At 37.5% G+C, this 22,594-nt stretch overlaps 2 protein-coding genes across 2 annotated transcripts in view; one reads left to right on the plus strand and one right to left on the minus strand.

Moving 5' to 3' along the window:
* Positions 1-5,269: 5,269 nt before the first annotated feature.
* THOC7 (THO complex subunit 7) lies at positions 5,270-19,484 on the minus strand. The gene is made up of 8 exons (XM_070738159.1): positions 19,027-19,484; positions 15,521-15,638; positions 12,935-13,062; positions 11,284-11,370; positions 7,790-7,847; positions 6,591-6,657; positions 6,431-6,500; positions 5,270-5,507 (listed from the first exon to the last, which is right to left on the minus strand). Exons 1-8 carry the CDS (start codon positions 19,043-19,045, stop codon positions 5,443-5,445), a joined length of 612 nt encoding a protein of 203 aa, XP_070594260.1. The 5' UTR covers positions 19,046-19,484; the 3' UTR covers positions 5,270-5,442.
* The window catches only part of ATXN7 (ataxin 7), a 123,511-nt gene continuing 120,163 nt past the window's right edge, over positions 19,247-22,594 (plus strand). Inside the window, exon 1 of the mRNA XM_070738157.1 lies at positions 19,247-19,430. The gene's annotated coding sequence lies outside the window, so the exon portion shown is untranslated. The remainder of the gene's footprint in view (positions 19,431-22,594) is intronic.

Genomic DNA, 22,594 nt, shown 5'->3' on the forward strand with positions numbered 1-22,594 from the left:
GAAACCCAATATCTACTAATACATATTCTAAGGGCTGCCAGGGTAGCCTACGCTCAAAAGATGGAAAGATACCGAAATTCCAAAAGAAGAAGAAATAATAAATAAAATAACTGACTGTGCTGAAATGGACATGATGACAAGGCAGTTAAAAGGACAAGAATCTGACTATTACAAAATTTGGTACAAGTTTTATGAGTGGCTGGATAAAAGAATGCTATTGTAAATACTGTAATGTATATTAAATTGTACAAAACTATGTGAACATTTGTAAATAGTAACTAGTGATAGTTTATACATTTTCCTTCCTTTCATGATTTTTTAAATTACCTTTTCTTAATATGATCTACAAGACTCGTATTTAAATTTCTTAGACTTCTAAAAAGTACAGAGCAGTTTGGGCTCCTTTTTTATGTTATGTGTTTTTGTATGTGTCTTTGTCTTGTCTTGGAATTAATTCAAAATCACAGTGTTTTTCTTCATCAGAGTATAATAAATCTATTAAAACATGATTCTGTCGGAGGCCTGCAACCGTTTGTCCCCAGCTATACTATCTTTAGTTGTATTTTTAAGCCTTCCCTTGTAACTAATATGCACAGAACTTGCAAATTTAACCTCATACTCCACCTTGCCACAATTTTTAACCATATGTGTATGTGATTGTGTGTGTGTTTGTATGTGTGTAACATATTTTTGCTGATAATGAAAAGGAGGACTATTATAAATCTATTTCAAGCTTATATATATATTACTTATAATTATTTGCTATTTTTATATTTCATCCAGTTTTACAACTGAGTTGACCTTTACAACTTTAAATGCAGTTTTGATTTCTTCAATAAATAAATGTATGGGGTGATGAGTGAGGATGGAGGAAAGAGCTATATACCAGGACTTTATTATCTGGAATCGGAAAACTGCATTCACTTCTTGGCTTAGTACATGGTTCTCATTTCAACATCGCTAGATGAAAGATAACAACCAAGGGAAGAAAGCAAGGGTCAGAAAATTGCAGAAGGAAAAGAGTTATACAACCCTACAATATTGTAAACCTTGTCCTCTTCACCTACTATCTCTGATAGACTAACTTTGAAAAAAATGCAGCCCTTAGCAGAAAAAGGTTGCAGTATAGAATTCAATCGACACAATAGATTGAGTATGTAAAACTATAGTACATGAAGAAGTTTCCCCAATTACAAGACAGGGAAACTTTACAGCCTGAATAGATGCTATGTTCACAAATTACCTTAAGCTACTATTGTATTTTGGGGAGAAATTGGTTGGGCACTTTGAGGTAATCCAATCTGTTATGATAGCTGCTGGTTTGAGATTTTGTTCCTTAGAGTAGCAGATGGGGAAAAAATATTTCTCCTTGTTTAAAAAGAAAAAGCATGCCATCAGAGATATAGTAATGCTTAAAATGCAAAAAATCAAGACAAGGTGTTATTCAATTACAACATGCAACAGCAACCTTTGTCTAACTATTGTAATTTCTTGGAACTCTTTCATCCACTTATAAATTAATCCTGCACTGCTTGTTATCCAGGTGCTAAATACATTCCTTTGAAGTGAATCCAATATAATGGGTAGAACTTGCTTTAGTGTTTCATGCTAAGGAGCTAAAGCATTTTGTTCTACAAGACAAACTCAGGTGAATAGCTCTCTTCCTCACCATTTCATAAAACCTATTAGTTTGGCAAATGAAATAGTAGTACCATTCCTTTGGAATGAAAAACATACACAAATTCAACAAAGCACCTGTGCTTTTCATGGTGCCCACAAATCAGCAGAGTTGGAACTCACTGAATATATTAAAGTCATTCTGGAAAAATCTAACATTCCTTTGAATTATGCAAGATAGACATTCTTTCTGACTTCCTCACTTGGGAACTGTCCTAATAGATGGTGTTTAAGAAATTTGTGAACTCTTGAATTGTTAATACTGTATATATATACAGTATAAATATTTTGCATTAATATAACCTAAAACATGATGTTCTCACGCTAAAAAAAAATTATTGATTGATTGGTTTTGTCAAGTGTACATATTGGAGGTATGTAAAGATATAATAATATTTATATACATGATACTAGTAAAAAAAATAGATATAATAATATTCATATACATGATAATAGTAAAAAAATATAAAGAAACATTAGGACAGGGAACGGAAGGCACACTGGTGCAATTATGCACGGCCCTTACTGACCTCTTAGGAATCGGGAGAGGTCAACAGTGGATAGTTTAAGGGTAAAGTTTGGGGGGTTAGGTGAAAACACTACAGTTGTTAGTGAGGTTCAGGCATTAACTACTTGGTTACTAAAGTCGTATTTCCTGCAGTCGAGTTTGGAGCGGTTTACATTAAGTTTGTACCTGTTGTGTGCTCATGTGTTATTGTGGCTGAAGCTGAAGTAGTCGTTGACAGGAAGGACGTTGTAGCAGATGATTTTATGTGTTTAAAGCGACATAGTTCTAAGCTTTCTAAACCTAGGATTGTAAGTCTAGTTTTGTGTAGGGTATTTGGTTGCGAGTGGAGGGCTCCTCTAGTAAAGTATCTCTGTACATTTTCTAGAGTGTTTATGTCCGAAATGTGGTGTGGGTTCCAGACTGATGAGCTGTATTCAAGGATTGGTCTGGCAAGAGTTTTGTATGCTCTGGTTAGTAGTGTGAGATTGCCGGAGCAGAAGCTACATAGATAAAGTAGATAAAGAGGATCAAATGAACCAAAAATATAATCACACATGTCCATCTATTTATAATATACAGTGGTTTAAATTGACAATATGCAAGGAAGGAAATCTTAATTCTTGACCTATAGTTACTTAAGACCAGCCAATTGATTCTCAGACTTGCAAATGAAAATCCTTCAATTCACAAGAGTTGTTTGGTGATACCAGTGGTAGTGGTGGTGGCAATGGCAACGTCGAAGCTGATCTTTAATGCAGATCACACACTAGAGCACTGATGAACCTTTTTTTCCTTGAGTGCCGAAAGAGTGTGCGTGCGCGCTATTGCGTGTGCTTGAGTGCCCACAACCATAATCCAATACCTGGGGGGGGGGGGCGAAAACAGGTTCCCTCACTTCCCCGGAGGCTCTCTGGAGGATGAAAACTGCCTGTTTCCAAACTTCTGGTGGGCCCAGTAGACTCGTGTTTTGCCTTCCCCAGGTTCCAAAGGTTTCCCTGGAGCTGAGGGTGGGTAAAAACGCCTTCCCTCATCTACCCTGGAGGCTCTCTGGAAGCCAGAAATGCCCTTTCAGAGCCTCTGTGGGAGCCAAAAATCAGCTGGCCAGCACACATGCATGTTGGAGCTGAGCTAAGGCAATGGCTCACGTGCCATACGATATGGCTCCACATGCCACCTGTGGCACCAGTGCCATAGGTTCGCCACCACTGCACTAGACAGGAAGGGAAGGAATTATTCTGTTTCCACTCCTTTCACCTCCTGTGAATTGCAAAAGATTGGACAGACAATTCCTCCTAGAAGGATGAGCTGCTTGCTTGCTGAGATCTGAAGCTCTTCTTTTCTTGGAAGAGTTTTATAGCTTCTGCTGTCTTAAAAACGTTCAAAGCATTCTTAAAGACCCATCTCATCCTGGGTACCCTTTTTTTGAACTTTTACCATCTGGCAGACAGTGCAGGATGATAAAAAACAAGGACAAATAGGCTGAAAAATAGCTTCTATTCGAGGGCAATAACCATATTGAATTCTACAGTATAGTGCAATATCAGATTTTCAATTTCAGTTATACAGAATGTAACGGATGTATGTTTGTGTTTTTATTTTTAGTTATAATGTACTTTGACGATGGTATTTAATTTTGTTGTACAATGACAATAAAGTAAAGTAAAATAAAGTTAAACTAAATAAGGAAGTCAGAAATAACATCTATTTCATAAAGCTGACACTATAAATTGCTTCTATGCTTCATTTTTTTTCTTGGAAAAACAAAACAATATAGATCACTTAGGTGACTCAACCATTTTAACCTTTCCCTTTATTCTCCTAATTTAATTTATTTTATTATACAGGTAAAACTCAAAAAATTAGAATATCGTGCAAAAGTTCATTTATTTCAGTAATGCAACTTAAAAGGTGAAAAGTAATATATGAGAGGGGCTCATTACAGACAAGGCAAGATAGTTCAAGCTGTGATTTGTCATAATTGTGATAATTATGGGGTACAGTTCATAAAACCCCCAAATCCACCATCTCAGAAAATTAGAATATTACATTAGATCAATAAAACAAGGATTGTACATAGAACAATATGTTGACCCTGGGCTTAATGAAGCATAGTGAACCAACACCATAGTGAACCATAGTGAACCAACACCAGATGATAACTCCCCAAATCAACACAGACTGTGGAAACCTTTGCATCTCATTTGGAAACCAAGGACCCAGAGAATGGAGGAAGAATGGAGAGGTACACACAGCAAGATGCTTGAAGTCCATTGTGAAGTTTCCTAGTCTGTTGTTGATTTGGGGAGCCATGTCAGGCTGATAGCTTCCATGCCACACTGCATTGAGGCAGTAATTGCTGCAAAAGAGGCCCAAACCAAGTTCTGAGTACATATGCATGCTTATACTTTTCAGAGGTCCGATATTTTTCTATGTACAATACTTGTTTTATTGATTGCATGTAATATTCTAATTTTCTGAGATGGTGGATTTTGGGATTTTATGAACTGTACCACATAATTATCACAATTATGACAAATCACAGCTTGAACTATCTTGCCTTGCCTGTAACAAGTCTCTCTCAAATATTGCATTTCACCTTTTAAGTTGCATTACTGAAATAAATGAACTTTTACACGATATTCTAATTTTTTGAGCTTCACCTGTACTTTGTATGTTTCATATATGTAAAACTAGTTAACCTCCTGGATAGTATCAATGAAAAATCAGGACAGCCAATGGCTCTGAAAAATGCAGAATTGCAATAATATAAATCTTTGGGAATCAGAATAATCTTCACTACTTTGGATGATCTTTTTAAGGGCTACAGAATAATATTTTGAATAAATACGTTTCCATGTATGTGTTGTTGTTAATAATCTGAGACAATAAATATTAATGTAAGAACTTATGTTATTATAAAGTCACATTTTCAGTATACCAAGTTGTGGGTTCAGAATAGTCACTTGTCTATTACTAGAATTTTAAATTATCTCTGATTTTTGCTTCAATGAAATACTGTACCATATACCGGTAATCAATATAATAAGTAGCTTAATTCCAGAACATTAACCCAAGACTAAATTATTTTACTGTGTAATTTCAAGAATTTATTGTATATAAGCATGGAAATTTGGTCAGGAAGAAACACAATATAGTTACTTTGGACAAAGAAATAATATACAAAAAGAATTCAAAACCCAGGTTATTAATAATCTTTAGGAAAAAGAATTGCTAGATTTCTGAGCTATATATATCTATTATTTATCTTCTGCTTCCATTGGAACATCTGAAGATTCCTCAGCTTCTGAAAGCTTCTCATCATCTGAAATATATCCAAAATAAACATTTAAAAAATACTAATATTGGAATTGCTGTTTATGTAGAGAAACTGATAGGAAAAACACAGGAAAGTATTCCATGCTTAAGACAGACTTCCCCAAATGGGATTTTATTGATGTTACAGTGTCACATGAGTACATTTTGAGTGTAAAGGCAACTAGCCCAAATGACTACAGCAACTGCTTAATTAATACAGTATAATAGAGTAGAGTAGAGTAGAATGGAACAGAACGGAACAGAGTTGGAAGGGATCTTGGAGGTCTTCTAGTCCAACCCTTTGCTTAGGCAGGAAACCCTATATCATTTCAGACAAATAGTTGTAATCTCTTCTTTAAAACTTCCATTGTTGGACATATTCACAACCTCTGGAGCCAAATTGTTCCACTGATTAATTGTTCTAACTGTCAGGAAATTTCTCCTTTTTTTCTAGGTTGCTTCTCTCCTTGTTTGTAACATGCATTCATTCGATTTATATGGCTGCCCATCTCAGCAAACACAATTGAATAAATAAATTTCACAATTGTTTAGTGGTTGCTGTGATTATTAAGCAAACCCATACTTCACTGTGCGGTGGTTGGGTTTTTTTTTTGCCAGAAACAGGAACTGGGCATTTATTTAATGACCACTACAAAAGAGATAAAATCGGGTCCAGTCACATGATTTTGCCACCATCATGATCTACAATCATAAACGCGGAACTCAATTACAGCCATAATTTAAAGACTGCCTGTAAAAAATGAGGCAGCATAAGATAACTTGAGAGTAGAATTCAGAACTTGACATTAAATAAAGGTGTTCTGAATACCTTTGAGTCAATGAAAATTTGGAGGGTCAAGCAGATTTATATGTAAGGGGGAAGTTGAGGAAAGCAACGATGTTCTTATGTAAGGCAGTAGAATAACTTACTTTCCAGTGTTTGCTGAAGCTCATGGATAGTGCTCAGAAGAACGTGAAATTGCTTCCGTCTCAACTCCAGCTGAAGAACAGAAAGGAAATATACTGAAGAATATGGGCTTTTACAGAAGACTCTCTATTCTGTATGGATAACATTGTGAGATAAACTTACTTTGTCCTCCACACTCTCTTTGATATGAGACAGATGCTGCAGTTCTTTCCCCAGAGCTTCCAACTGCCTGAGAACATATTAAGTGCATTGTCACTTAACACACAGTACCTTCACTCATTTTATTTTAATCATTTATATTGAATGCCTTAACTGTTCAAAATCCCCTAAGTAGCTCATTTGCAAATAATAATGAAATTCTGATTTAAACCGATTAACAGAATCTGAACCAAATAGAACAGCAGTAAAATACCAGAGACCAAATATGAAAATGTCTGCACCAATAAAAAGGCACTAGAGAGAAAGCAATCTGTCTAATTTTCTTCTTAGGGGAGGGGGGATCATTCCAAAGGCAGATGACTCAGATGAGGATGCCTCATCTCACCTTTAATGGCAAAATAAGCCATTATTGTAATTCAGGCTTGCCCAAAGAGCAATTTATTTGAAATGTTCATTGAGAGCTCAAAAAATTAAAGTAGCACTCTCAGTTGTGCCTGGAAGTGAGCTCAATTAAAAAGTCCATTTTTCAAGACTAGCAAAAGTTAATCCATACTTCAGTTTCTGTTATGTTTTCAAAAACAGAAGTATGTACTATTAATTGGCATACTACCAGCCCCTATGCAGGTAGTCCTTGACTTACAACTGTTTGTATAGTGACCATTCAAAGTTACAATAGCACTGAAAAAAGTGATTTATGAACATTTTTCACACTTATGACAACTTCAGCATCCATAGGGTCATGTGATTCAAACACTTTGCAACTGACTATTTATGACGGTTGCAGGATCCTGGGGTTTGATGATCAATTTGATGATCAAATTGTTTGACAAGCAAAGTAAATGGGGAAGCCAGGTTCACTTAACAACTGTGTTACTAATTTCACAACTGCAGTGATTCACTTAACAACTGTGGAAAGAAATGTCATAAAATGGGGCAAAACTCACTTAATGAATGTGCAACAGAAATGTTGGGCTCAATTGTTGGTCTTAAGTTGAGCACTACCTGTAATCAACTGCCCTAAAATTAGTTCTCTTTGTGGAGACTTAAATTTAAGCCCAACATCTTTGCTACTATATTATAATGTACAAATATTCAAATCTTTCATATTAATATTGATGATGTACATGTACATTATTTTGCCACTATTATTTGATACCTATTCTCTGTAATGCATTTAGTACTTGAGTTCATTTCATACTTACTTCAATGTTTCATGTCTATCTGGATGTTGCTGTATTATTTTAGCCAAGTTATCATATTCTGAAAAGAATAAAATGTAGATCATAGTCCACACTGCTCAAATACTACTAAGAATGACATTTATAATTTAAATAATTTTAAAGTGTGTTATTTTATTTTGTGCGCAGAACTGAAATTTGAAAGTCCTTTCTTTTTCTTTTTTATTGTTATTTTGGGTGAACTATAAACAATATAACAAAAGGAAAACAACGTAACAGCGAATATAGAAACATAGAAGTCTGACGGCAGAAAAAGACCCCATGGTCCATCTAGTCTGCCCTTATACTATTTTCTGTATTTTATCTTAGGATGGATATATGTTTATCCTAGGCATGTTTAAATTCAGTTACTGTGGATTTATCTACCACGTCTGCTGGAAGTTTGTTCCAAGGATCTACTACTTTTTCAGTAAAATAATATTTTCTCATGTTGCTTTTGATCTTTCCCTCAAGTAACTTCAGATTGTGTCCCCTTGTTCTTGTGTTCACTTTCCTATTAAAAAACACTTCCCTCCTGGACCTTATTTAACCCTTTAACATATTTAAATGTTTTGATCATGTCCCTGCTTTTCCTTCTGCCCTCCAGACTATACAGATTGAGTTCATTAAGTCTTTCCTGATACGTTTTATGCTTAAGACCTTCCACCATTCTGGTAGCCCGTCTTTGGACCCGTTCAATTTTGTCAATATCCTTTTGTAGGTGAGGTCTCCAGAACTGATCACAGTATTCCAAATGTGGTCTCACCAGCACTCTATATAGTGGGATCATAATCTCCCTCTTCCTGCTTGTTATACCTCTAGCTATGCAGCCAAGCATCCTACTTGCTTTCCCTACCGCCTGACTGCACTGTTCACCCATTTTGAGACTGTCAGAAATCACTACCCCTAAATCCTTCTCTTCTGAAGGTTTTGCTAACACAGAACTGCCAATACAATACTCAGATTGAGGATTCCTTTTCCCCAAGTGCATTATTTTACATTTGGAAACATTAAACTGCAGTTTCCATTGCTTTGACCATTTATCTAGTAAAGCTAAATCATTTACCATATTACTGTTCTGTCTGGGTGCCCCCAGACTTCAACACCAACTGGAAAAAACAGCCAGACACGCTGGTAAAAGCAAAGGCACTTTATAGTTTGAAAAATAAACACAGAGCAAAACCTGTTCTTCCCAACAGGCAGGCTATGAGGCTTCACAGCAGAGTCCTGACGGCCAGACAATACAGCAGACTTCTTGCTGGCACACACACCACTGTAGAGAATAAGACCCACGCCTTTCCCCCCAAGGTTTCAGCCTTCAAGGCCACAAGCCAGAGTCAGAAACGCCAAAGATCACAGCCAGGTCCCAGGACTCCCAAAGATAATACTCCACAATACAGGAAGGGTGGGTCTGCCTTTTCAGCCTTTCTGGGGAGAACCACACCCAAACCCAGCTGTTGCCTATTTAGGGCTGGAAATACCTGGCTAATTGTCCCCTTCGTTGTGCTGCTCTTCTCTGGCTGAGATCGATGATGGCTTGTGCATTTTCATCTAAGGACTCCAGGCTGCTTGCTGGGGAGAGCTCCACCCCGGGGGACTCAGGCTGTTCTCCCTCTCCCTCCGCCTGATATTCCTCCTCCCCGTCTGCCTGGGCCTCCTCCTCCTCCTCCTGTTCCTCATCCTCCCCCTCTGAGCATGGAGCCGGCAGAGGTTCAGCCGTTCCCTGAGGAGCCTCAGACGGAATCACAACAATTACAGACGCCTCCAGGAATATCAACCCTATTGCACACTTTAGAGTCATCAGCAAATAGGCAAACCTTCCCTTCCAAACCTTCCCCTATGTCACTCACAAACATATTAAAAAGAATAGGACCCAGAACAGACCCTTACTAACAGAATTAGTAAAAATTGGCAAAAAAAAACCCCTTCCTTTTTTAATTATGTTACATAGCCCTACAGCATCAGCGCAAGATGGAAGTGGTAAACCTGATCCTTAAAAGAGAGTAAAATTCCTCAGAAGAGGAATTTTTACTCTCTTTTAAGGAATTCTTTAATGTTGTCATTTACTTGCTTGAATCTTGTCCACATTCATTTTCACCCTGTTCTACCAGTCACTGTTGCTTATAGCCTGGGGATATTCAAAAGTGGAGGTCACAGCCAATCCCCTTGTATGACCCTCCTGAAAAACCAAAATAAGATGCCTTTTCAGGGGGAAATGAGTGAGATTTCAAGAGAAATGGTGTGGATGTAGCATTAAGGATACCATGATAAAGAACCAAAGAGAGATAAAAAACTTAATTCATGACATAAGTGACAAAAGTAGAAAATATGATACAACTGGCAATGAAGGAAGATCAAAAGTCCAGGAAAGAGAGGAGGCAGCAGACAGAATGGAGGAAAAGATAGAACAGACAAAACAAGAGGATGAGAAAAACTTTTTGAGAGATATAAAAATATAATTGGAATTGGATAACCTTCCACCATTTTGAAATTGACAAATTGAAGATCCAGATTATTGAGTGCAATTGGCAAATGATGCTTCTACATTGTAAACTGCCCAGTTTGCTCTGACATGGGGCAGTATATTAAGAGATATAGTGGTGCAGTGGTTAGAAGGCTGTAGTGCAGGTTACTTCTGCTAAGTACCCACTGCCTGCAATTTGGCAGTTCGAATCTTACCAGGCTTAAGGTTGACTCAGCCTTCCATCCTTCTGAGGTCGGTAAAATGAGGACCCAATACATATTGTTGGGGGCAATATGTAAACTGCTTCGAGACGGCTATAAAGCACTGTTAAAAGGTATATAAATCTAAATGCTATTGCTATATCACTCTAAATGTTATTGCTAACCCTTTTATCATTTTGTAAATTGCCCAGACTTACGAGCGTCGCCCAGAAAGTAATGCATCACTTTTTTTTTCTCAACTTACATACAAATGTGAAATTTTAGATATATATTATTTGAATTGTCAGGAGTGTGTGTGTAAATTTTGCGTTTCTTCAGACAGATAGCGTAGCTGCAGCAGTGTTTTGAAGTGGTGTCTGTAAGTGATGTACATTACAAGCAGCGTGTTGTCACTGAATTTCTCACTGCGGAGAAATAAACTGTTGGGAACATTCACAAACGTTTGTGTACAGTTTATGGATCATCTGCAGGACAAAATGTCATTCTGGACAGAAGTGATTCGCATAGTGCACAAATGGCTTCCTTACCAGAACCAGGAGTGGTGCCGACAAGGAATACACACCCTTGTGTCTTGCTGGAAGAAGGCCATAGAACATGGAAAAATAGGGAGTGTAGAAGAAACATCATTCTTTCTTTTGTGTAAGTTTCATTGTGTTCAAGAAATAATTGTTGAAGGAAAAAAAATGTGGTGCGTTACTTTCTGGGCAACCCTCATACTTCAACAGGGAGATGGGGGCCATATACATTTAATTAATAAATAAACAAAGTTGTCAACTGCAAAGTTGTCAACCTACCTTGGCGGTTTTTTCGTATTCTTTTCGCTTGAAGAATTTGCTTCTTGCACTCAGCAATTTTTTCATGAGCTGCAGCTATATTGTTTTCTTCCAAAGAAATAAAATTAATGACATAAATTTATAAAGCTCACAATTTACTGAACTATAAAAAAATTACACCAATCAATATGTAGCAACATTACCCAAATTGATTTTCATCTCCAGAACTTTAAATAGATCAAGAAATAAAAATATATTACATTTCATTTGGCTGTGTGTCTATGTGAGCTGAAGGTAGTTATTTCTATAAAAATTTGAGACAATTACAAGAATTGGGTTCTAGGGTTGATTAGACATAATATAAATGTTTATCGGTATGTAATCACAATCTTGGATAGCTTACTATGAAAACAAATTAAACTACTTACAATGAACCAATAAAATGTATTAAAAACTACAGAACGGTAACAAAAGCAAAATTAATTAAAATGGAACAACACAAAAGACCCGTGCTAAAAAAATACGGCTTCCATAAAAGTGAGATCAATGCAGCTGCCACTTCTAATATCAAGTCAACATTTTCAGCTAGGAGTAGGAATCAGTGAAGGTCTCGGAATTCTGACATGGTGATTTATCAATTATCTTGTATGACTCTCCCAAAAAATTAAAACAAGATGCCTTTTCAATTATCTGAAATTTCCAGAATATTTTTAAATCGCTACAAAATACAGTAATAGATCAAATGGAAAGTTGCTTGATTATAGCTAATGATGACCAGATACTATCACAGCTAATTTACTAGCTAAGCTAGTAAAAACTGATCTATATGGAATTTTATTCATCTATAACGACAGATACATTAAAATCCACTAGATAGGAACTGAATTTTTAAAAATGTATACTTTCTTTGTAGCAACCTGAACATTATTTCTACGTGAATCTTCTAGGATGCTATCCTAAACAAAGGCAAAAAGGTTACATTTAGCATTTAGCTTTCAGTTTACAAGATAGAAATAAATCCATTTCAAGAAAAAATGTAAGAAAGAATTACACCAATGGAGATTAAAACAGTCTTGTCAATAGAACTGCACAAAACATTTGAGGTTCCGCTCAACTGCTCCAATATCTAACTAAAAGCGTATCAACCTGAACCAGCCTTCAGAAGAAGAATGATTAAGGTTATTACAGTGTTCCCTCGATTTTCGCGGGTTCGAACTTCGCGGAACGTCTATACCACGGTTTTTCAAAAATATTAATTAAAAAATACTTTGCGGTTTTTCCCGCTATACCACGGTTTTTCCTGCCCGATGACGTCATATGTCATTGCCAAACTTTCGTCTGCCTTTAAAAAACATTTTTTTAAATAAACTTTAATAAATAAACATGGTGAGTAATAATCTAAATGGTTGCTAAGGGGATGGGAAATTGTAATTTAGGGGTTTAAAGTGTTAAGGGAAGGCTTGGGATACTGTTCATAGCCAAAACTAGTGTATTTACTTCCGCATCTCTACTTCGCGGAAATTCGACTTTCGCGGGCGGTCTCGGAATGCATCCCCTGCGAAAATCGAGGGAACACTGTATAATACTTCAATTTTCATACATCTGATTTCGAATAATTCTTTTTTTAAAAGAAGTTTACATTTGACACTAATAATCAGAAAAAAATGATTACCTATATCTTTGTAGATTTTTTCATAGTTCTCCATTTCTCTGAGATTCATATCGTATACTAATAAAGTTTTTCCCATTGAAAATTCACACTGTGAAAGAGTGCTGAGCATGCGCTGATACTGAGTATAGCTAAACAGAGAAGGAACATATGGTATTAGTAGCTAATCAACAATTCCTAAAAGGCACTTTCCTTGATACAACTAGAAGCAAGTTCAAATAATGTAGATTTATTTTTGTTTTCCCTAAAGATACTAACCAAATTATGCCAGCAAATCTGAAGAATGACCCTGTGGCCAACAGACTCAAAGGAATTGGTTTGCGTATCAGTATCAAATAAGGAGACTTAATAGAATGTGCAATCTTTGATTATAATTCCTTGATTGAGTTATTGTTTGCTTCTTGGTTGTGGATCTAATGTTAATCTTAATGTTAATTTCAGATCATTTGGGTAGTGATTGTTGGTGAGGAGGTGTTTTAGATTTTTAGACTGTTTCTTTTGAATGGTATGTAGACCTTAGGAACTACCAATTCAAACAAGCTAATGGAAAGCACACAAGCTAACATTAAATGATAGACAATCAAAATCACACCCGCCAATATTGACATGGCAACCCACTAATATTGACATCCATGGAGTGGACCAGCACCAGTACAACCAGCTCCGTGATGTCACCAGCAGTTTGCTACTGGTTTCAAATAACTGGTGCGAACTGGGAGAAGCCACCTCTGGCACTAATACATAAAATGAGAGCAAACTCCACTCTAAATGAGCACTGATGCTGTTACCTAGTTTGGTTATGAAATGTCTGTAACAACACAACAAAACTCAGATTTCAACAAGAACTGAACTACAATTATTCTCTTCTACTGGCATTTTATTGATTTTGTTAAAGTAACCAGCACAACACTGAGGGGAAGGACAATTTATTGCAAAGATCACTGGGTGCCTGCTTTAAAGGACAGGACTCTTAACAATGGAAAAGCAACCATTTTTATAGAAATTGAGGCATACAAAGTGGGAAATCTTAAGGATCTGATTAACTCGCCAATTTGAGGAAGTTAGACAGATCCCTGTTGGTGTACTTGAGTTCTATTGTTAGGCAAAATGGGTATTTTAATCTTAGACCTGGGAAGTCTATTATGAAGGACATTGAATATTGAGATCACTAGTTGATAGGATGAAAGGTTGAGATTTCTCTAGGTTGAAATTCCCTTGCAAGGGCTGAGGAAGCTTTGATTCTTTGATTAGATGGGGCTGCAGAAGGCTTTGTCTGGGGCAGGGAGGGTCAATTTGGATCTGATGGGTTTAGGCAAAAAGAGGAATTGGGTTTGTTCTTGGCAATATCTTAAGGACATGGAGGAAAGGGGTGCAGTCTCCATTTTATTTCTTGGGTTTATTTCTTTCACTGTTGCAATATTGGATAGGTTCTTGCAGTTTGTTAGCAAGATTTCTGGAATTTCTTGCCTATTTCAAGGGCTGAGAGTGTATGACTGGCCTAAGGCCACCTGAAGATTCAAGCCTAACGATGGGCAAGAACTTACACCATCCCAAAGATGCTTTTTCCTAAAGACAACTGAACCTCCTTGGTTTTTACTTTTTCTGGACAAGTGGACACATTTCTAAACAAACCACTAGCACTCATAATCACCAACTATCTCAATTCCGAAGAAATGATTAAAATTTCCATGCGTTTTAAGAAGAAAAAAAAGTAAACTAAACAAGAGTTTAGAAAAAATGTTAGAAGAGTTTCAATCTCTTCAGCAGGAGTTGCTACTGATTGTTTCCTTCCCATAAATATCATTAGATTCTCCAAGGAAACCGACAACATGAAAACTACTATTGAAATCTCACCATGCTGTGATATTTTGATGGTTTTTAAAAATTTATTTAAAGCCTGTGAAGGAAGTAGCTCTTGGAGATTTGTTGGACATTATTTTATCACTCCCTGCACTATCAAAACATTACAAAAGCACAATATGTATCCAATGCCACAACCATCAGAACAGTAATGCAGTATCCCAATTCCTATTACAGTCACTATCAGACGTACAACCATACTGTATTCCATAATATAATTATATACCCAATAATGTAGCATACAGTTTCCAGTGTGAGGAAACTGGTATCCTGTGCTGAAAGAACAGTCTTAAGTTAAAGTATTTAACATTTATATAACAAATAAACAGCAATGATTTATTTATTAAAGTCAAACTGTTTTTGTCTTATGGCTTTCATTTACTTTTTTCTTTTATAGGATGATTTGTTATTGTTTTTCTTAGAAATACAAATTAATGCATTTTCCCAGAATATATTAGCTAGTCTGTATTATACTATTCAGCACTTGCCATAAAAAACCCATTCATTTTAATTACGAAAGCAGTCACCATATTGCCAAAGATACACTTCAAAAGTTATAAAATGTTGTATCATAACTTGTTCTCCCTCGTATATATGTTAAACTATTTCAGATACAGGTCATTAGATACAAATTCCATTTTCTATTAAAATGAACATGTGCTATAGATAACACTGATGTTGAATGAACTGTTTCTACAATTGATTTACGAATAAAAGAAAGCAAAATACCCTTCTTCTTGAGATCCAGAATGGCACCATTTGATGAAACTCTTTACCAGCAAATTAATTCGTCTGTCATCCCCTGCACCATCTCCATCAATCAAAAGTCGCTTGCGAATAACTTCATCTAAAATAGCAATAATATTTCAAAAATGAGACAAATTATTACATGTCATAGAAGCCTGTCATTAAAAATGATTTTTTTTCTTAAAAAAAAAAAGTTATAGAGGATTGTTAGCTAACAAAAAAGTCTTGACTCATTTTATAATAAGGATATGTTAAACAAAGATCTCCATGGTGATCTTGTTAACTGAATTGGAATTTCTCTGTAACAATTTAATTAGTTGTTAATTATATGAATAATCAGTTATGAGAGCTAACACCATCATTCTATTTTAATTTTTTAAAATAATCTTGACTCCTAGTAACTACATGGAGAAGTCCATGCAGTTTTCTGGATATTTTGGGAAGTGGAACTACCTTCTGAGGGATAGCAGAAAGTGACTGGCCCAAAGTCTCTGCTCTTAGTCCAGTGCCAAACTGGCTCACAATCCTATTCAAAAAAAGTCATAGTATGTTCAATAGGGCTTACATACTGAAAATTTGTCACGGAATTGTAATCTTCAATATAGAAAAAGGAGAATACAGTATATTATTTAAAAATTATCTACAATTTAATTTTTAAAAGTTCATCAAAATTATAAATGTATTAAATTAAACAGTACTGGGAGGAAAAATAGGTCAATTAGTTTTTAAATAATAATAATAATTTATTAGCCTTGTATGCCGCCCCTCTCCAAAGACTCGGGGCGGATATCTATAGAACAAGAAATATCTGAAAACGGAATAAGCTATTGGTATATAAAGGTACTAAGGCTGTAACATAGGAACAAAACAAAAAGTTGATAATACATCAATCAGAAACAAGAGCAAAAAAAGAGTGCATGCAGAAAGATTATTTTAATCCAAATAGAACTGGGCCTGAAAATAGGGTATGGCAATGTCTTGCTATCAATTAATATTCTTGCGGAGAAAAAATACATTAATGATCATGAAAATGAGAGGAAGACTAAGAATAAAGAAGAATCATTTATTTTGCAAAGCTATAGTATGTAAAAACCAACTGCTAATATGTACAGTAGAGTCTGTATGTGGTAAAAAACATTAATTCTCTAATCATATGCAGAGCTTTAAAAGTGATAGACAGGAAATTTCCTTCAGATTTTTTTTAATATAAAGAAGTCATGTGATACAGAAATTATTCTGAATTGAAACCATAGAAGACAGAGGCCCCCTAAGATATATGCCATGAAGGCTTTATAGGTAATAACAGGCAATTTGAATTGCTAATTTTGAGAATGTATGCAAGTTATGAATTGATATTCCTTTTCCCTAACAAACATAACATTCCTTTACCCTATCCCAGTGTCCCCTATAAATAAGTCTCATGCCCATTTATAAGAAAGCTATAAAGAATAAAAGCGCAAAGAATGACAGTGTATGATCAAGTTTTTTGGATGTCAAGATCTAAAACAGGTGTTTCCATACACTTCAGTTTACTAACCCTTTCCTTAAGTTTCACCTTGTTAATTTATTCTAGGAAAATATTTTCATATACTGTATAACACTTTGATTAATAGTATGATGATGTTCATCTCTCGTTATTCGAGGAGGACCTTAACATCATAGTATTATGAATAACAATAACAAGGTGCTTGGGAAGGCCTTGATAGGCAGACAAAAACGCCAAATCCAGTCTAAACATCTGGATGACTGTGTAACAAGCCATAATGATAATTGATTCTGGGTAGTCCCAATGAATCTTTGAGGACAATAGTGACTACTTTATAGAAGCCTAATCCAGAACCACCTCCACTATAACTCGATTTGTAGAACATAAAAAGCATCATACATGCATTCTTTCTCTCTCCTTTTCCCTTTTGGGATTTTCTAATCCTTAATTTTTAAGGTTGCAAATTACTTACCTGAAATCAGGGAACACTGTAACATTGCCTCTTAAACTCCAGAGGTGCCACATATATACCCTCATGGCAGAACATAAGTCATCATTAACAAGGAATAATAAAAAAACGTGCAAGAGAGATCTGAACTGCATGGTTTGCTGAAGATATGCATGTTGTTGTTTTTAAACTGTTTAATTGCTAAGTGCTAGTTTTAAATATACTGCTCAAAAAAAATAAAGGGAACACTCAAATAACACATCCTGAATGAATGAAATATTCTCATTGAATATTTCATTTGCACAACTATTCCATTTGCACAACAGCATGTGAAATTGATGGTCAATCAGTGTTGCTTCCTAAGTGGACAGTTTGATTTCACAGAAGTTTGATTTACTTTAAGTTATATTCTGTTTTTTAAGTGTTCCCTTTATTTTTTTCTGAGCAGTTTAGTTTTGAACTGTTTTAGGAAGTTTTATATTATATTTTATGTGTATTTGGTTGTAAGCCGCCCAGAGTACTTTGGGAATTGGGCGGCATGTATGTTAGTTAGTTAGTTAGTTAGTTAGTTAGTTAGTTAGTTAAACAAACAAACAAACTGAAAGGAGGGAATCTGGATTATCAGTGAATGATAGCGCCCCGTTAGTTACCCCCCACCCACCCATTCGCTTGGATAATTTTTGATATTCGTTATTCGATCTCTATTCTGTGTGCGTGTTTTTTAATTCCTTATAGCTCAGTCCGAATTGCCTGTTGGGCTCACTCGCTTTAGCTCTTTCAGCTACTTTCGTGCCTTTTTGTTTTTTAAATTTTGCGCGCAGCCCGGAGAGAGTCCACTGACCAATGCATTTTAATAATAACAATAACATCCACAGGTCGTTCCTATTCCCGCAGCCGAGCCATACGAAGAGAAGTAAGCCTTAAATTCATATTTCAAACCATCCCCCCCCCCCAAAAAAAAAAAAAAGCCTGAGTTCAACTTAAAGGCGCTTCTCCTTTGGTTTCTTTGGCCGCCCAGAGTCCGGAAGGAGTTGGGCGGCTTATAAATCTAATTAATTAAATTAAATTAATTCTTTCATTAACTGGACCCGATTTCCTGGAGCAGGTCCCGCACACCGAGTCTCAAAATGACACCCCCCCCCCCAACCGGGGCTGTCTTTGCAAAAAAAAAAAAAAAACCCACGCCAGAGCAAAAACAAACCCCCCAAACCTCCTCAAAAGACCGCGTGGCGGGTCGGGAGTATCTCGTGGAGAGCTTGCAAGGCAGAAGCGAGCCCCGGCAGGAGTCGTCGGCAGGCTCAGCCGGGCGGGGAAGGGAATCCCTAAATCTCGGGGTTGGGGGGAGAGTAGTAATAAAAGCGAATCCACTACCACCACCCCAATCACCATCATCGAATTAAAGCAGCGCGGCCGAGCCGGCTTGGAAAGGCCCTACCAGGGTGGGCTGGGGGGGGGGGAAGAAAGAAGGTGGCGGGGACGCTCAAGCTGGGCCCGTCGGGCCAAAGCGAGCGGAAACAGGCGGCCAGGGAGGTCGCGGCCGGCTTCGTCTCTCACCGTCGGTTACAGCTCCCATGGCGGCGGCGGAGGAGGCGGCGCCGGCGGCTGCTGCTGCTGCTGGTGCAGGAGCCGGTCTGGGCGGCGGCGGCGAGTGAGGTGGGTCCGACTGAGACGGCCGCTTCCCACAATGCAGCAGCGGCAGCCGGGTGAGCGGCAGCCATGGAGGGGGAGGAGGAGGTGGCGTCGTCGTCGTCGTCGGTAGCGGCGGCGGCGGCGACGGTTGGGGCCTGAAGCCTCGCCGGCCCGAGACAAGTTAGAAAGGGCGGGGGGGGGAGCGCAAAGGGCGGCTGAGGCGGCCGAGGTTGGCGACGCGGGCGAGCCAAGGAAGTCCACTCAAGGGAGTCCTCGGTCCTGTGTGGGCCAGGCCTCCTCCGCTCCAGCAGGGCGGCTTTCCTCACCAGGTGAGGACAATTCGGGGAGGGGCGGCAGGTGAGGGGACAGGGCTCCTCCCCCCTGCCCAGGTGTGCCGGGGGCGGGCTGGGAGGGGGGGGAAGAGGCCTGCCTTGGCCACTGGCCTTGTAACCTTTGGTGACCTTTTGCTCCCTGGCTTTGCCACCATGCTTTTGTGCCATGCCCTGCTGAACACTTTTGGGCGCCACCTTGTAGCACCTGCGCTCTTTTTTGGCTTTGCCAGGGTCCCAATGTTGCTAGGCGAACTACCTTGGGTTGCATTTGTTTTGCTCTTATTTTTCCTCCCCAGCCTGTATATCCTTTCTGTCACTTCTTTGGCTTGTGATAACCTGTGTGTGTGGGGGGGTCACTTTCCGCAGATAACATTGGGTGGCAGTGGTTGCTAATAACAGCCGTGGCTGCAACCCATCCGGCATATTATGCGGCCGTCCCTGTCATGATGATTCCCCTTTATTTTATTTTATTTATTTATTTATTTTATTTGTTTTGTCAAGTACATATTGGAGGTATGTAAAGATATAATAATATTTATATACATGACACTAGTAAAAAAATTAAAGAAACATTAGGAGAGGGGACAGAAGGCACGCTGGTGCACTTATGCACGCCCCTTACTGACCTCTTTGGAATCGGGAGAGGTCAACAGTGGATAGTCTAAGGGTAACGTTTTGTGGATTAGGAGATGATACTACAGAATGGTAGTGAGTTCCATGCATCAACTACTCGGTTACTAAAATTGTATTTCCTGTAGTCAAGTTTGGAGCGGTTTACATTAAGTTTGTATCTGTTATGTGCTCGTGTGTTGTTGTGACTGAAGGACGTTGTAGCATATGATTTTATGGGCTATGCCTAGATCCTGTTTAAGAAGATGTAGTTCTAAGCTTTCTAAACCTAGGATTGCTGTGTGTGGGTGGAGCATCTGCCATCAACATCCTTGTTGCCGTGTCATCCTGATTGACTGCTTATCGCTTCCGTCCAGCCGCCTTTATCGATTTTAGTATTTTTATTTATTTATTTATTTACTTACTTACTTATTTACTTACTTACTTACTTACTTACTTACTTACTTACTTACTTAATCGAACATATATAGGATTGTAGTTTGTATAAGCATAACATAAGCAGTAAGTAATAATAAAAGAAGACAGTAGGACAGGGACGGTAGGCACAATGGTGCGCTTATGCATGCCCCTTACAACCTCTTAGAAAATGGGAGAGATCAACTGTAGACAATCTGAGGTTAAAGTTTTTGGGGTTTGGGGAAGAAACCACAGAGTCAGGTAGTGCATTCCAGGCATCGATCACTCTATTGCTGAAGTCGTATTTTCTGTAATCTAGATTGGAGCGGTTTACGTTAAGTTTGAATCTATTACGTACTCGTGTGTTTTCACCGATACGGACGCTGATGACACACCAACCATAGCTTTGCCAATAGATCTCCCTGTGAAATTGGCCACTTTCATTACTGCACCGCTTATCCTAAATGAAACTTTTCTTGCATATCCCCTCTTGATTTCTTTCAAAGCCTTGTAATATAACTTTTCTTGGAACCACATTATTTCATGTGCTTTCCCCACACATATGTTTTTAGCTTTGCTGTTAAGGTTTACTGCTGTGCCTCTGTTCTTTTACTGGTGGTGTTGCAGCATTAATATCAGAAAACACACATAAGATTAAAAAAAACATTTCAATTGTGTCACTGCCATTCCTTTCCCTTCATTTCTGCCATTGCCCAGTCTTGCCCTATTCCTTTTCATCACTGCAAGAAGACTCTTTAAGTGTTGGGTAGGGGGTTGGACTAGAAGACCTCTGAGGTCTCTTCCAATTCTGTGATCTTTAGTATATTAATCCAGTATATTAATCCATTTACTGAAATTTTCTCCTCCTAGCATCTGTACATTTTGCTTAACTCATTGCCTTTTTTTTCGTTATGTTTTGTTTTCTTTGATAACTTCCTTTGTGAATTTCCTTACATTTCTAGATACTGTGGATTTACTTCCTTTTCCTTTTCTGAAATGAGTGATGTAAATCCCACTTCTATTACAGTAGTCCCTCACTATACCGCGCTTCACCTACTGCGGCTTCACTTCATCGCGGGTTTCTGAGGAAGTCGATCGGCAGATTTAAACAGCCCGCCGAACTCGATCGGCAGGTTTAAAAAAAAAAAAAATCTAAAATTGTAAATACTGTATTTAAATACTGTATCTAAAATAAATACTGTGTGGGAAGGGTTTATAAACACTTAAAACAATGAAAACTTACCAAACAATTACAATATAAATACTTAAATAAGTACTATCAGTCGATAAATTCCCCATCGCGGATTTCACCTATCGCGGCCAGGTCTGGAACGTAACACCAGCGATAGGTGAGGGATTACTGTATTTTGCCTTTGAAACCCTGAGTCTACCATTTGTACTATTGTTGATATGATTGTTTCTATTGTACCACTGTAAACATATGAATGAAAATATCTTGACAGGATCCACTTGGTAACTCTTATAAGTGGATTAAATGTTACAGTGCCTCTGTGATTTTCATAGCTTTGATAGTGTTTTACTTATTATTGATGTCCTTTGCAGTTTGTTACATATGTTTCACTGATGATAGTTGCTTTTGTTGAACAACTATAATTGATAAAATAAACAGTAGGGTCATAGCAGGTAGCTGAGTGAGAAAAGGATAAGTAGATTCTCACATTGTTTGCAACTGGATGGGAGACCACCCCATAATCTCAGAGTTTTAGACTAAACTGCAAAGTTTTGTTTTAAAAAAAAGCCTGAAAGGAAATGGTGGCAATTTATTGTTATGAAGAATAAACTTGTCCATAAATTCACAGAATTCACTTACCTCCAAGAAGTTGACTTTAAATAAGAGGGAGTATTTGATTTAAAAAAATTCCTTAATAAGGAAAGTCGAGGCATATTAAAGTTGAGGAATATTGTGACTTGCCCTGTTTTTCTTCCTCTGTAAAAGCTTTATTGAAAAGTGGAAATATAAATGGATTCCATAATTCATTTATAAGGAGAGCCTTATATATCAAATTAAAAACTCTAGGTATTTATTATAAGAACAGCCATGCTGAATCGGGGCCAAAGCCCATCGAGTTCAGCATTCTGTGTCACACAGTGGCCCACCAATTGTACATGAGGAT

The sequence above is a fragment of the Erythrolamprus reginae genome, chromosome 2, assembly GCF_031021105.1.
Source record: "Erythrolamprus reginae isolate rEryReg1 chromosome 2, rEryReg1.hap1, whole genome shotgun sequence".
Lineage (NCBI taxonomy): Eukaryota > Metazoa > Chordata > Lepidosauria > Squamata > Dipsadidae > Erythrolamprus > Erythrolamprus reginae.

What these genes read in the sequence shown, in the direction of transcription:
- THOC7 (XM_070738159.1), bottom strand. An exon ending in GATAGACATGAAACATTGAA is followed by an intron (nt 6,658 to 7,789) that starts GTAAGTATGAAA and finishes ATATGTTCTCAG; the next exon opens with GCAGTTGGAAGCTCTGGGGA. An exon ending in GCTTCAGCAAACACTGGAAA is followed by an intron (nt 5,508 to 6,430) that starts GTAAGTTATTCT and finishes GATATATTTCAG; the next exon opens with ATGATGAGAAGCTTTCAGAA.